This window comes from Papio anubis, chromosome 5, assembly GCF_008728515.1.
Source record: "Papio anubis isolate 15944 chromosome 5, Panubis1.0, whole genome shotgun sequence".
Taxonomy (NCBI): Eukaryota; Metazoa; Chordata; class Mammalia; order Primates; family Cercopithecidae; genus Papio; species Papio anubis.
Window position 1 is genome coordinate 55239137 of NC_044980.1, and position 16788 is coordinate 55255924.

Genomic DNA, 16788 nt, shown 5'->3' on the forward strand with positions numbered 1-16788 from the left:
CTGCTCCATAATCCAAGTGCACCACAATTTTACAAAAGGGCAAAGCAATGCTAAAAAATTAACAAAGTGCTCACCTAAAGGCCAGTCAATACAAAAGCCCAAATCTTACTTTCTATTTTCTCATAGAAATTAATGACTGATGAAGATCATTGGCAAAGGCATTTGAGGATGCTCTCTAACCGATCTAAATAAATGCGAAAAAAGAAACACGAGGTATGGCATTTAAAAAAAAAAATAAATTTATTTACATTTCACTTACTTTCAAAAGGATGAAAATATATAACGGAAGTAGTCTCATTTTATTTAACCCATTTGTGTTTGACTTAGAATCACAGGTCTAAGGGTACCCAAAGAATTTATCCAGTTCAACTTTCCATTTTTAGCTAGGACTGAAATTATACCATTGCAGGCAGATGAAAATCTACTCCACTTATAGGTAAACATCAACTAATATATACGTTATAAAAACACTAGCTTTAGTAAAATCTGTCATAATATCCAATAAATCTGCAATAAAAGACATAGCCATCACAATATAAGACATTACAAAATTTATATGCAGCAATAAAAACTGGAATTTATACAGGAGAAATCATAATTGGCTACTAAGTCAATAGCATCATATTAACAGTACCCAGTGTCTTTCTTATTCAAGTATACACACTATTTTTAAGACTTAAAATTAAGTCTTAAGGCTGTAATAAAGATATTAGTAGCTAGGATGTATATACACAATTATTTAATAAACACCATAAAAAAGAAAGCAGAGATAAAAATACCCTTAAATTTTGTAACAATTACAAACATGTTAACATTATCACTATATATTTGACTCATAAATTTTAACCAATTTATACACTTTAAAAATAGCATTGAGTTTTATAAAAATACTAATGGCTAAACATTTTTAAAAACTAAGGCAATCTTTATCTACATTTCAGTAGTCTTTGTTTTATGCTTTTCTTTCTTCCACCACCAAAGTCTTTCTCCTAACCACCACTCACTCAAAACAACAACAGTGGTCTCTGGCGCCTGTTGCTGTGGAAGTATTATTACATTCGAAAACTTCTAGTTCTTTGAAATGGTTGGAAAGGCTTCTTTAGTGCCCACATTAGCAGCTGTGGTTTCGGTTTGGGTTTTTCAGGAAACAGAAGTGCTTCACTTTCTGGTGTAGGAAATCGTTCTTGATAGACTTCAGGATAGGATTTCTGAAACTAAAATAACGAATGGTCCAAGAAGAGTAAAAAAAGACACAGAAAAGCCAATAAAATTAGGCAGCCAAATTGTAAGAGTTTCTGAGCCTGTACTTTCCTATTTTTGTTTATTTTTGTTAAACCATTTGATTCCAATTTCTATAGAGTTAATCTATCTTTCTTTTGATCTAAGCTTCAAGTAAGTTCCCCTTTTAATCATGTTTCTTAAAATTTCCCCCACCGCCAACTACAAATAGACCTCACTTTTTAAATATTCACAAGTAACTCTGACTTCAAAATAACTTCTGTTCTACACAGCTAAATAAAATTTTGTCCCAATTACATTTCACCATTTCTCTGCTTCTCCAACTCAGTCCCACCAGCTTCTGCCCAAATGGAAGAGGGAATATTCTGGTGTATATTACTTTGTGAAAAGCTTAAAAGAGAGGCAGTATACTTTCTGTTGATCTTCACCACCAAACTCTCCTCCAGAATTACTCTGAGAATAATATGATTAGAAACCCAGAACTCTGGTGCTCTATGTGTAACCCTACACGTACGATGTTTCCCGAATCCAACTATGTAGAGTTCGGTCTTTAAAAACAACAACCACTCACCTGATCATGGATCAATCGTGATGAATAGTCAAAATTAACATATTGTGAGTTAAAAACAATTCTCTGGAACCCTAAGCTGTGTTCCCTAACATAAGAGGAACTAAAAACTTGTACTGATACCTGAGGCAGGAAACTAATTTGATAGTGGCTATCTAAAACCAATGACTTTTAAACTCTAGATATTTTACATCTATGAATTCCATCGGATTTGCCTTTTGAAAACATGAAAAGAAATCTACCCTCACTGATCTTTACTCTGAGATTAATGTAGATGCTCTGCTAATTCACATCATGCCACATACCAAAATAAAGGACAAATATTAGAGAATAACTCTGTCAATGAAGAGTTTGGCAATGGTAACAGGTTTACACTGAAGAATATAGATCTAGGAAACTGACCATAGTGAGTAAATCATTGAGACTTCTGGAATGTATGAACTGACTAGTATACTTAGAAAACTGCTATGGCTCAGAAGATGAGATTTATATGAAGCCTATTAAAATTAAAAAAAAAACAGTAGGGAGGAGAAAAATGATTTATAAAGAATATCCTTTATAGCAGCATGATTTATAATCCTTTGGGTATATCCCCAGTAATGGGATGGCTGGGTCATATGGTACATCTAGTTCTAGATCCGTGTATGTTCATTGCGGCACTATTCACAATAGCAAAGACTTGGAATCAACCCAAATGTCCATCAGTGACAGACTGGATTAAGAAAATGTGGCACATATACACCATGGAATACTATGCAGCCATCAAAAAGAATGAGTTTGTGTCCTTTGTAGGGACATGGATGCAGCTGGAAACCATCATTCTTAGCAAACTATCATAAGAACAGAAAACCAAACACCTCATGTTCTCACTCGTAGGTGGGAACTGAACAATGAGATCACTTGGACTTGGGAAGGGGGACATCACACACCGGGGCCTATTATGGGGAGGGGGGAGGGGGGAGGGATTGCATTGGGAGTTATACCTGATGTAAATGATGAGTAGTTGGGTGCTGATGAGTTGATGGGTGCAGCACAGCAACATGGCACAAGTATACATATGTAACAAACCTGCACGTTATGCACATGTACCCTAGAACTTAAAGTATAATAATAAAATAAAATAAAATAAAAAATAAAAAAAAAAAAGAATATCCTTTTACCTGCTTGAGTTTCTTCTTCTTCTCTTTGCTGGAGAGTTTGGCATCTGTTATGACTTCCTCCAACAAGGCTGCCAGAGGTTCCTGAGAGCCGTATGATCTTTGATATTCAAATTCCTCTGGACTAATTTGACGGCAAAATGATGGAGCAGATAAAGTGATATCCATATCAGCTCCTGGGTATTTTATCTGAGGCAAAAGGATTAGGAGTGAAAGAATATAGCATATTTTCAAATAAATTATAAGAATTAGTTCAGATCAAATGCGGGATACCTCCTTGTACTGTAGCGATGCCATGTTAGTCCTCAAAATTTGATTGGGGGAAACTCTATATTGAAAAGTAAAAGCATTTCCATAACTTCAAAATATTATTGTTTAAAGCCACAGTTTTAAATGGGATTTTTACCTTTGTAAACCCAAGAGCCATTTCAATAACAAAAAAGCTTGTGCCCTTGTTGGGAACAGGCCCCAAAATCTGGCCATAGACTGACCCCAAAACTGGCTATAAACAAAATCTCTGCAGCACTGTGACATGCTCATGATGGCCTTGACGCCCACGCTGGAAGGTTGTCAGTTTACAAGAATGAGGGCAAGGAACACCTGACCCACCAGGGTGGAAAACCGCTTAAGGCATTCTTAAACCATAGACAATAGCATGAGCAATCTGTGCCTTAAAGACATGTTCATGCTGCAGATAACTATCCAGAGTCCATCCCTTTATTTCGGCCCATCCCTTTATTTCCCGTAAGGAATACTTTTAGTAAATTTTTTGACTGGTTTGCTGTCAATAAATATGTGAGTAAATCTCTGTTCAAGGCACTCAGCTCTGAAGGCTGTGAGACCCCTGATTTCCCACTCCACACTCTATATTTCTGCGTGTGTCTTTAATTCCTCTAGCGACACTGGGTTAGGGTCTCCATGACCAAGCTAGTCTCGGCATGCCCTCTTTTAACAAGATCTGAAATTCAAGCATAAATTAAACACATTGACTAAAATGATTCAAACATCGATAATGTTGGACATTCATTGGAACTATCCAGGCGCCTTCCCACATCTGAAGAGTCAGATTCTCAATGCCTTGAGGATAGTAGTGGCACGCATTTAGCTAAGCTTTTAGGAAGAGAGGAGTACTACAAACATTTTCTAACATCTTACCTGTGAGAATCAAGTAAAACAACAAATGTGCAGACAGTGCAGAAGGGATAAGGGAGAAGAAATAAGAGGAAAAAAGAAAAAAAAAGACTTGTGAATAAATGAACATACATTGAAAATATTTAATTTCAGAGTCTGGAGTCTTTTGAAACAGAAGGTTGCAGATGAGGATCATAGAAGGCTTGTGTCAAAAACATTGCCTACCTCATAATGTATCCCAGGGTCAGCCCTGAAACTGTCCTAAAACAATCACTGGAATAATCCAAGCAACACTGCATTTTCAGAGAAGCACTCCCCTAAATGTGATACTGTGTAGAGGCTTAGGAGCCTAATCAAGATAACAATGATCTATAGGTTCTGAGTGCTGAATGGAACAACTGCTTGGCAATTCTAATATGTACTTGCAAGAGAGAAAAGGTAACTGGACACATTAATCACTACTGATTTTATTCAGAGCACACTGTAGTGTCTCTTCACAAGATCATGTTTACCAGCAGTTAAATTAATCACCATAGCTCAGCCTTCTGAACTTCAATAGTAAAGGGCTCACAAGGCTGTTACTACAATATATGCCTGTGCTATGCATGTGAATACACAAACCTAGCAAGTATATAGGGCGACATAGTTATTGCTTGATATGGTTTGGATGTGTCCTCACCCAAATCTCATCTTGAAATGCAGTTCCCATAATCCCCTTGTTGTGGGAGATGGGAGGTAATTGAATCACAGGGCAGTTATACCCCCATGCTGTTCTTATGATAGTGAGTGAATTCTCATGAGATCTGATGGTTTTATGAGGGGATTTTCTCCCTTTTGCTCGGCGCTTCTCTCTCCTGCTGCCTCGTGAAGAAAGATGTGTTTGCTTCCCCTTCCACCATGATTGTAAGTTTCCTGAGGCCTCCCCAGCCATGCTAAACCATGAGCCAATTAAATCTCTTTCCTTTACAAATTACCCAGTCTTGGGTATGTCTTAGCAGCATGAGAACAGACTAATACACTGCTATAACATTTCCTTGCGAAACCTGGTGAAGTATTTCTGTTCATTTTTATTTTCTTTAGGTTTGGCTCATAAAAATATCAGAGGAAAAAAAATTAAACTAAAACAGCAGTTAAGATTGCACTTTTCACCCATGCAAGTGGCAAAGGTATGTACGAGTATTAATAATATCCAGAGTAGGCAAAGGTGCAAAGAAATGAACACTCACTTTCTTATACCACTGTCAGAAATGTAAATTTAAATGATCATTCTAAAGGGAAATTTGGCAATATGCTATCGATACTTTAAATATGTTCATGGCCTTTGGCCAAGCAATGCTGTCCCTAGGAATTTATTCTTAGAAAATAATCACAGATCCGCCAAAAAAAAGAAAACTACCTTTAAAAATATTTACTGTAACTGCTTCCAAAACGGGGAAAAGCATGGAAACAATCTAAATACCATCCAAAAAGTATCATTTAAATAAATTATGGTATATCCATATTATGGAATACTGTGTGGCCAATAATATTACTATAGAATAATATAACAATAATGATGATACCAACAACAAAGGCAGCTACTAATTGTAGGTTTACAATGTGATAAACATTATTGTGAGCATTTCACATGTATTAAGCCCACATGTATTAATCATATGTATTAATTCCCCAGAAAAACCCTATGAGGTAAATATTAACTACTATTATTCCCATTTTACAGATGAGAAAGAGAAATGTTGGGACAGATGTTGAAGCAGAGACATGTTATATAATTTGCCTAAGGTCACACAGCTAACAAAAAGCATGTCATGAATTCAAAGTCTCCTGAGTCTGTGCTCTTGGCCACTCTCATACCAATCAAGAATAATTAATGATGGGGGAATTTATTCTCAATGTTAAGAGAACATAAGTGGCAGGAAGGGAGGCAGGCAGGAGGGAGGCAGGCAAGAAAGAAGGAGGCAAGGAGGGAAGGAGGGAAGGAAGGAAGGAAGGAAAGGAGGAAGAGAGAAAGGGATGAAGGGAGGGCAGGGGAGGGAGGAGAGAGGAGAGAGGGAAGAGAGTAAGGCAGGCATGGATATAGACAGACACACACAGAAAAAAAAAATCTGAAAAACTGTAATACTGACTATGAACATTTTAGTGTAACACTGATACCGTTTGGTGTGGTTTTTTCTATATTTCCCATGTTTCTTCAATGTGTTAGGTTGATCATTGCAAAAAAATAAGAAAAAAATTTAATTTTAAAATTGCCTTCTAGAAAGAGCTGCACAGTTAATTATTTTTGTAATACCTCAGAAGGACGCAGTTCACTGGTCCTTAATTGTGGTGCCTCAAAAAGATCTCAAATGAGAAGAGGTCCAATCAGTCAGAAGGAGTCAAGTGGACCTTCTGCCTGCCTTTACCGAGTTTCTGCTCCCATAGACTGACATAAAAACCTCACTTTGGGGTCCACAGGATAATATATATTATAACTGGGAGGGGTGCCCAAGATGGCTGAATAGGAACAGCTCCAGCCTCCAGCTCCCAGCGTGAGCGACACAGAAGATGGGTGATTTCTGCATTTTCAACTGAGGTAGCAGGTTCATCTCAGTGTGGCGTGTTGGACACTTGGCACTGGACCACGGGCGCAGCCTAACCATCAAGAGCTGAAGCAGGGCAAGGCATCACCTCATCTGGGAAGCGCAAGCGGGAAGGGAATTCCTTTTCCTAGCCAAAGGAAATTGAGACACACAACACCTGGAAAATCGGGTAACTCCCACCCTAATACTGCACTTTACCAAGGGTCTTAGCAAAAGGCACACCAGGAGATTATATCCCACACCTGGCCCAGTGGGTCCCACGCCCACGGAGCCTCCCTCATTGCTAGCACAGCAGTCTGAGATCTAACTGCAAGGCAGCAGTGAGGCTGAGGGAGGGGCGCCCGCCATGATGAGGCTTAAGTGGGTAAACAAAACCGCTGGGAAACTCGAATTGGGTGGAGCCCACCACAGCTCAAGGAGGCCAGCCTGCCTCTGTAGACTCCTCCTCTGGGGACAGGGCATAGCTAAACAAAAAGCAGCAGAAACCTCCACAAAGGTAAATGCCCCTGTCTGACAGCTTTGAAGAGAGCAGTGGATATCCCAGCACGGAGGTTGAGATCTGAGAACAGACATACTGCCTACTCAAGTGGGTCCCTGGCCCTGAGTAGCCTAACTGGGAGACATCCACTAGGTGCAGACTGACACCTCACACCTCACACAGCAGGGTATACCACAGAGACGAAGCTTCCAGAGCAAGAATCAGACAGCAACAGTTGCTGTTCAGCAACATTCTATTTTCTGCAGCCTCCGCTGCTGATACCCAGGCAAACAGGGTCTGGAGTGGACCTCAAGCAATCTCCAACAGACCTACAGCTGAGGGTCCTGACTGTTAGAAGGAAAATGAACAAACAGAAAGGACAACCACACCAAAACCCCATCAGTACGTCACCATCATGAAAGACCAAAGGCAGATAAAACCACAAAGATGGGGAAAAAGCAGGGCAGAAAAGCTGGAAATTCAAAATATCAGAGTGCATCTCCCCCTTCAAAGGAGCGCAGCTCATCGCCAGCAATGGAACAAACCTGGACGGAGAATGACTTTGACGAGTTGAGAGAAGACGGCTTCAGTTGATCAAACTTCTCAGAGCTAAAGGAGGAACTACGTAACCAGTGCAAAGAAACTAAAAGCCATGAAAAAGAATGGATGAATGGATAACTAGAATAATCAATGCAGAGAAGACCTTAAAAGAACTGATAGAGATGAAAACCATAACAGGAGAACTACATGACAAATGCACAAGCTTCAGTAACCAACTCGATCAACTAGAAGAAAGAGTATCAGCGATTGAAGATCAAATGAATGAAATGGAGCGAGAAAAGAAGAGTAGAGAAAAAAGAGTAAACAGAAATGAACAAAGCCCCCAAGAACCATGGGATTATATGAAAAGACCAAATCTACGTCTGATTGGTGTGCCTGAAAGTGACGGGGAAAATGGAACCAAGTTGGAAAACACTCTGCAGGATATTATCCAGGAGAACTTCCCCAGCCTAGTAAGGCAGGCAAACATTCAAATTCAGGAAATACAGACCACGACAAAGATACTCCTCGAGAAGAGCAACTCCAAGACACATAATTGTAAGATTCCCAAAAGTTGAAACGAAGGAAAAAATGTTAAGGGCAGCCAGAGAGAAAGGTCGGGTTACACACAAAGGGAAGCCCATCAGACTAACAGCAGATCTCTCGGCAGAAGTTCTCCAAGCCAGAAGAGAAAGGGGGCCAATATTCAACAATCTTAAAGAAAAGAATTTTCAATCCAGAATTTCATATCCAGCCAAACTACATTTCATAAGTGAAGGAGAAATAAAATCCTTTACAGACAAGCAAATGCTTAGAGATTTTGTCACCACCAGGCCTGCCCTACAAGAGACCCTGAAGGAAGCACTAAACATGGAAAGGAACAACCGGTACCAGCCATTGCAAAAACATGTCAAAATGTAAAGTCTATCGATGCTAGGAAGAAAATGCATCAACTAGCGAGCAAAATAACCAGATAATATCATAATGACAGGATCAAGTTCACACATAACAATATTAAACTTAAATGTAAATGGATTAATGGTCCAATTAAAAGACACAGACTGGCAAATTGGATAAAGAGTCAAGACCCGATGGTTGCTGTATTCAGAAGCCATCTCACATGCAGAGACACACATAGGCTCAAAATAAAGGGATGCAGGAAAGTCTAGCAAATGGAAAACAAAAAAAGCAGGGGGTTGCAATACTGGTCTCTGATAAAACAGACTTTAAATAACAAAGATCCAAAGGAGACAAAGAAGGTCATTACATAATGCTAAAGGGATCATTCAACAGAGAAGAGCTAACTATCCTAAATATATATGCACCCAATACAGGAGCTCCCAAGATTCATAAAAGCAAGTCTTAGAGACTTACAAAGAGAGACAGACTCCCCACACAATAATAATAGGGAGACTTTAACACCCCACTGTCAGCATTAGACAGATCAACCAGACAAGATTAACAAAAGATATCCAGGAGTGAGACTCAGCTCTGCACCAAGCAGACCTAATAGACATCTACAGAACTCTCCACCCCAAATCAGCAGAATATACATTCTTCTCAGCACCACATCACACTTAATTCCAAAATTGACTACATGGTTGGAGATAAAAGCACTCCTCAGCAAATGTAAAGAACAGAAATTATATAACAAACTGGCTCAGACCACTGTACGAAATCAGAATTCTGGAACTCAGGACTAAGAAACTCAATCAAGAGCGACTCAACTACATGGAAACTTCCAAGACAACCTGCTCCTGAATGACTACTGGTTACATAACAAAATGAAGGCAGAAATAAAGATGTTCTTTGAAACCACTGAAACAAAAGATGCAACATACCAGAATCTCTGGGACACATTTAAAGCAGTGTGTAGAGGAAATTTATAGCACTAAATGCCCACAAGAGAAAGCAGGAAAGATCTAAACTTGACACCCTAGCATCACAATGTAAAGAACTAGAGAAGCAAGAACAGACACATTCAAAACCAGAAGGCAAGAAATAACTAAGATCAGAACAGAACTGAAGGAGATAGAGACACAAAAAACCCTCCAAAAAATCAATGAATCAAGGAGTTGTTGTTTTGAAAACATCAACATAATTGATAGACCACTAGCAAGACTAATAAAGAAGAAAAGAGAGAAGAATCAAATAGATGCAATAAAAAATGATAAAGGAGATATCACCACCGACCCAATAGAAATACAAATTACCATCAGAGAATACTATAAACATGTCTAAGCAAATAAACTAGAAAACCTAGAAGAAATGGATAATTTCCTGGACACATACACTCTCCCAAGACTAAACCAGGAAGAATTTGAATCCCTGAATAGACCAAGAGCAGGCTCTGACATTGAGGCAATAATTAATAGCCTACCAACCAAAAGAAGTCCCAGACCAGATGGATTCACAGCCAAATTCTGCCAAAGGTACAAGGAGGAGTTGGTACCATTCCTTCTGAAACTATTCCAATCAATGGAAAAAGACGGAATCCTCCCTAACTCATTTTACGAGGCCAACATCATCCTGATACCAAACCTGGCAGAGATACAACAAAAAAGAGAGAATTTTAGACCAATATCCCTGATGAACATTGATGCAAAAATCCTCAATAAAATACTGGTAAACCGGATACAGCAGCACATCAAAAAGCTTATCCACTATGATCAAGTGGGCTTCATACCTGGGATGCAAGGCTGGTTCAACATACGCAAATCAATAAACGTAATCCAGCATATAAACAGAATCAAAGACAAAAAACACATGATTATCTCAATAGATGCAGAAAAGGCCTTTGACAAAATTCAACAGCCCTTCATGCTAAAAACTCTCAATAAATTCAGTATTGATGGAACGTATCTCAAAAGAATAAGAGCTATTTATGACAAACCCACAGCCAATATCATACTGAATGGGCAAAAACTGGAAGCATTCCCTTGAAAACTGGCACAAGACAGGGACGCCCTCTCTCACCCCTCCTATTCAACATAGTGTCGGAAGTTCTGGCCAGGGCAATCAGGCCAGAGGAAGAAATAAAGGGTGTTCAGTTAGGAAAAGAAGAAGTCAAATTGTCCCTGTTTGCAGATGACATGATTGTACGTTCAGTAAACTCCATTGTCTCAGCCCAAAATCTCCTTAAGCTGATAAGCAACTTCAGCAAAGTCTCAGGATACAAAATCAATGTGCAAAAATCACAAGCATTCTTATACACCAGTAACAGACAAACACAGAGCCAAATCATGAATGAACTCCCATTCACAATAGCTTCAAAGAGAATAAAATACCTAGGAATCCAACTTACAAGGGATGTAAAGGACCTCTTCAAGGAGAACTACAAACCACTGCTCAGTGAAATAAAAGAGGACACAAACAAATGGAAGAACATACCATGCTCATGGATAGGAAGAATCAATATTGTGAAAATGGCCATACTGCCCAAGGTAATTTATGATTCAATGCCATCCCCATTAAGCTCCCAATGACTTTCTTCACAGAATTGGAACTGCTTTAAAGTTCATATGGAACCAAAAAAGACCCCACATTGCTAAGACAATCTTAAGCCAAAAGAACAAAGCTGGAGGCATCACACTACGTGACTTCAAACTATACTACAAGGCTACAGTAACCAAAACAGCATGGTACTGGTACCAAAACAGAGATATAGACTAATGGAACAGAACAGAGCCCTCAGAAATAATACCACACATCTACAGCCATCTGATCTTTGACAAACCTGAGAAAAACAAGAAATGGGGAAAGGATTCCCTATTTAATAAATTGTGCTGGGTAAATTGGCTAGCCATAAGTAGAAAGCTGAAACTGGATCCTTTCCTTACTCCTTATACGAAAATTAATTCAAGATGGATTAGAGACTTAAATGTTAGACCTAAAACCATAAAAACCCTAGAAGAAAACCTAGGTAATACCATTCAGGACACAGGCATGGGCAAGGACTTCATGTCTAAACACCAAAAGCAACAGCAACAAAAGCCAAAATTGACAAATAGGATCTAATTAAACTAAAGAGCTTCTGCACAGCAAAAGCAACTACCATCAGAGTGAACAGGCAACCTACAGAATGGGAGAAAATTTTGGCGATCTACTCATCTGACAAAGGGCTAATATCCAGAACCTATAAAAAACTCAATCAAATTTACAAGAAAAAAACAACCCCATCAAAAAGTGGGCAACGGATATGAACAGACATTTCTCAAAAGAAGACATTCATACAGACAACAGACACATGAAAAAATGCTTATCATCACTCACCATCAGAGAAATGCAAATCAAAACCACAATAAGATACCATCTCACACCCGTTAGAATGGCAATCATTAAAAAATCAGGAAACAACAGGTGCTGGAGAGGATGTGGAGAAATAGGAACACTTTCACACTGTTGGTGGGACTGTAAACTACTTCAACCATTGTGGAAAACAGTGTGGCAATTCCTCAAGGATCTAGAACTAGATGTACCATATGACCCAGCCATCCCATTACTGGGGATATACCCAAAGGATTATAAATCATGCTGCTATAAAGACACATGCACACATATGTTTATTGCGGCACTATTCACAACAGCAAAGACTTGGAATCAACCCAAATGTCCATCAGTGACAGACTGGATTAAGAAAACGTGGCACATATATACTATGGAATACTATATAGCCATAAAAAAGTATGGGTTCGTGTCCTTTGTAGGGACACAGTTGCAGCTGGAAACCATCATTCTCAGCAAACTATCGCAAGAACAGAAAACCAAATACCGCATATTCTCACTTATAGGTGGGAATTGAACAATGAGATCACTTGGACACAGGAAGGGGATCATCACACACCAAGTCCTATTGTGGGGAAGGGGGAGAGGGGAGGGATAGCGTTAGGAGATATACCTAATGTAAATGACGAGTTAATGGGTGCAGCACACCAACATGGCACATGTATACATATGTAACAAACCTGCATGTTGTGCACATGTACCATAGAACTTAAAGTATAATAAAAATGTATATATATTATTACACTTCTTTTATTATTATTATTATGTAATATTATTACACTTCTTGTAATATATTATTACACTTCTTTTGCATTGTTTTTATATAACCACCATGACAATAGCAGCAGCTACCTTTCAAAGAATACCTGACGTATGTCAGAAACTCATCCTAAGAATTGTAAAGTACAGTGTTCTAATCTTCACAACTTTATAAAGTAAGAATGGCCCATTTTAACGCCTGAGGAAAGAAAGTAAAATCCAAAGAGGTTAAGGGACTTGCCCAGAGTCACACAATGGAAAGGATACAGCTAGGAATTTGGCCAGGGTTTCATGGCTCTCATGCCAGTGTTCTTCTACCGTACTATGATTTTTAGACAGGGAATATGGAATGATAGTTTAGAGTACTGATTCCAGAGGCTGACTGCATCCATCAGAATTCCGGCTCTGTAGCCTTAAACAAAGTTATTTAAGTTATTTGTGCCTTAGCTTTTTCATGCAAAAAGTGGCAATATTAAACTAGGTCACAGGGCAATTATGAATCAAGACACTAATTGCACATAAAATCATTTCCATCAGTACGTATATGTAGATTCTGAACAAACTCATTCAAGGAATTAGCAATAAAAAATATGCTGCATGGATTGATATAACAAAACCAAATGTGCATTCTATAAACTTTTCAATGATAATACAAACACATGCAGGGGCTTTCTATGTGCCAAGACCTGTTGTAAGTACTTTATAAACATTAATTCACTTAATCCTCACAATAAAATGCCTCAAGAAGACTAGCAAGCTTACATGACTTAATATTGCCAATTTTATAGGACTGATATAATATCCTCTCCTTTACCTGGACTCTTCGTAGATGAGCCACACGCTCCTCTATAGAGGTCTGCAAGTCCAAAGGGACTTTCAGAATTTCCTGGTAATTGTCCATCAGAAATGTTACCAATCTAGCAGCTAATAACTCATCCAAGTCCACTTCATCCTTGGAACACAAGATGCACCGGGAAAACGTCTGAACCATCTAAAAAAAGAGTGGGGTGAGGGGGGTAAATGCAGTGAGTATTTTTCTGAACTGAGTGCAAACTAATTTGCAAAAAGCAAATATAAGAAATGGTCTGCCGGGTGCGGTGGCTCAAGCCTGTAATCCCAGCACTTTGGGAGGCCGAGACGGGCGGATCACGAGGTCAGGGGATCGAGACCATCCTGGCTAACATGGTGAAACCCCCTCTCTACTAAAAAATACAAAAAACTAGCCGGGCGAGGTGGTGGGCGCCTGTAGTCCCAGCTACTCGGGAGGCTGAGGCAGGAGAATGGCGTAAACCCGGGAGGCGGAGCTTGCAGTGAGCAGAGATCTGGCCACTGCACTCCAGCCTGGGCGACAGAGCGAGACTCCGTCTCAAAAAAAAAAAAAAAAAAAAAAAAAAGAAATGGTCTAAGGCACAGGGTGCACATTCTACCAAGAGTACCCGGCCATCTCAAATGGGCTGGTGGTCTCAACAACCAGAACAAACAAAATGTGCATCTTCCTGTTAAGAGACTGCAGAGAGACGCTTATCTGAGCAATTTTTAAAGGTACCTCTTTTACACATGATTTTAAACATACATACATATATATACACATACACACATATAAATATATGAAAACAAATTTCGAAAATCATTATCACCAGACTTGAATCATGCAGCACTATTAAGTTCAAAGCACTTTATAGCCATTTAGTCAATTATTATTTATCCTAATTTCATTATTGATTTGTTTTAAACCACTAACACAGTCCACATGCCTCAACCATTACATCTTTTCCTAGTTAACTTATTTTCTCTAGGATTTTCGATGTATATTTGACAATCACCTTTGAACAAAGCCATGGGACTTTTCAAGAAGTACATTTAGTGATGAGACTCTCTTTGCAGCAAGCAGAAATACAAAATACATTATAGTATCAATATAATATAATAATTTCCATATAATTTATATTAACTACTCTTTTTTTTTTTTCTTTTTGATGGAGTCTCACTCTGTAACCTAGGCTGGAGTGCAATGGTGTGATCTCGGCTCACTGTAACCTCCGCCTCCCAGGTTCAAGTAATTCTCCCGCCCCAGTCTCCCGAGTAGCTGGGATTACAGGCGCCTGCCACCATGCCCAGCTAATTTTTTATGGGATTTCACCATGTTGGTCAGGCTGGTCTAGAACTCCTGACCTCAGGTGATCCACCCACCTCGGCCTCCCAAAGTGCTGGGATTACAGGAGTGAGCCACCACGCCCAGCCTAACTACTCCATTCTTAATACTGTTCTTTGGACTGGCTTTTTTTTCCCCCCACTACTTTTATTGCTGACAATCTTCCTTCAAAATATTTAAGCATAAAATCATGTAATTCTGCTAAGACTTCATTTCATTAACACACTGCAAATGATCTTCACTTACATTTACATGTACAGAGAGACACACAGGCAGAGAACTTTTTGCCTGGAGACCATGGACCCCAGGGACTCTGTGATTGCCTGGAAACTGCATGCAAAGTTTTGCACATGTATTCTATATGCAGAATAGATATAAAGTTTTCTTCCGCTTTTCATAAAGGTCCATTAGCCTCTCTAGCCATTCACTCACTCCAAAACAATACAGAGATCAAGAATCCTCCTAGGCACTAAGTGCTCCTCTGATCTTACTCTATTACTTCTAAAACTGGGCCAGTGAATCCCCAGGGAGTACACAGTGGCTTAGCAGGATATGGAAAGCACATACATTCCACTGAAGCACCAGTTTTCCTCCAAGACATTTTTTGAGGAAAATTAAGAGATTTTGCTGGTAAATAAATTCTAAAATAAACTCTCTTTAAAAACATATGCCAATAGAAACAGAGATTAGATGGTGGTTACTAGAGACTGGGGGGTACAGGGGCATGGAAATGGAAGATGTTGGTCAAAGGGTACAAAGATCCAGTGAGACAGGAGGAGCAAGTCTTAGTGCTCTAGTGCACAGCATGGTGACCACAATTATAACAATATATTGTATATTTCAAAATTGCCAAAAGAATAGATTTTTAACATTCTCATTACAAAAAAAATGATAAGTTGGTATGGTAATGAATCTGTTAATTAGCTTGATTGACTCTTTCTATAATGTATACATAGATTAAAACATCACATTGTACCCCATAAATATATGCAATTTTTATTTGTCAATTAAGAATAAATTTAAAATAATTTTAAGTGGGAGAACAGGATGTAGCAGATCTCTCTACAGAGTCTGCCCCCTACTCAAGTCTCCATTTCTCATTATGTTCTTTAAGACACTTAGACCAAAAGCATGACCACAAGTCTGGGTGAACACTGACTGTGGCTCTTTTAAGCAAGCCTGCTTTGTACTTCCCTCTGATCACCCAAACTAATACACCTTACTCAGTCGACTTTCATTCCAAAAAGTCATATCTGATGTTAAAAATCAACCTACCAGTGTTCGGGTACCAAAGCCATCACACAGGGGTGGCATCTCTTTGTTTAAGCAAATCCTTGCCATCATCCTCATCAATAGCTGTAACTTTCTCCTATTTTCAGGAGGCAGGAGAAGGCAGCAAATCTGAAATGCTTCAACTGCCACTTTCTCTTTCTGTAACAAACCTGATTTAGGAAAAAAAAAATTGTTATCTTTCAACACCTATAGCCTAGTAGATTCTATATGGTCATATTTTAACAAAATATATATTAGTAAAATTACATAAAATATTATCACATATTCAACTATACTGGGTCAGTTGAATATAGATCCATTGTCACTCACAAATCGCTATAGAAAATACAAACCATCAACCAGGCATGACAAATATATAGAACCAAATATAGCCATTTTCTCCTCCCATACACTACACAGCTATATCTCACTTTTCATAGCATTCTTTCCTGAACCAGGAGCAGCCAGGCTAACACTGCCCTAACCCTCAACACTCACATTGTTAATTAGTCCAAAATAGAAAGAACATGAATGTGTCATCAGTCAGCAGGCTGACCACCTTGCATGACTCTCACTGACTAAACAAAGGACTAATGCCCACATAGTCCACCGCCAAATGGCTCCCCTTC

The 16788-nt window shown here is 39.0% G+C and overlaps 1 protein-coding gene across 2 annotated transcripts in view; it reads right to left on the bottom strand.

The window, feature by feature from the left end:
• Positions 1-216: 216 nt before the first annotated feature.
• The window catches only part of DEPDC1B (DEP domain containing 1B), a 115328-nt gene continuing 98756 nt past the window's right edge, over positions 217-16788 (bottom strand). The window contains exons 8-11 of one of the 2 annotated variants that reach the window (XM_003899703.5): positions 16163-16329; positions 13550-13726; positions 2968-3153; positions 217-1214 (exon numbers count right to left, since the gene is read on the bottom strand). In XM_003899703.5, coding sequence (XP_003899752.1) covers positions 1053-1214; positions 2968-3153; positions 13550-13726; positions 16163-16329 — 692 coding nt within the window. In that variant the 3' untranslated portion in view covers positions 217-1052. The remainder of the gene's footprint in view (positions 1215-2967; positions 3154-13549; positions 13727-16162; positions 16330-16788) is intronic. The other variant, XM_031666179.1, reaches the window with a different exon arrangement.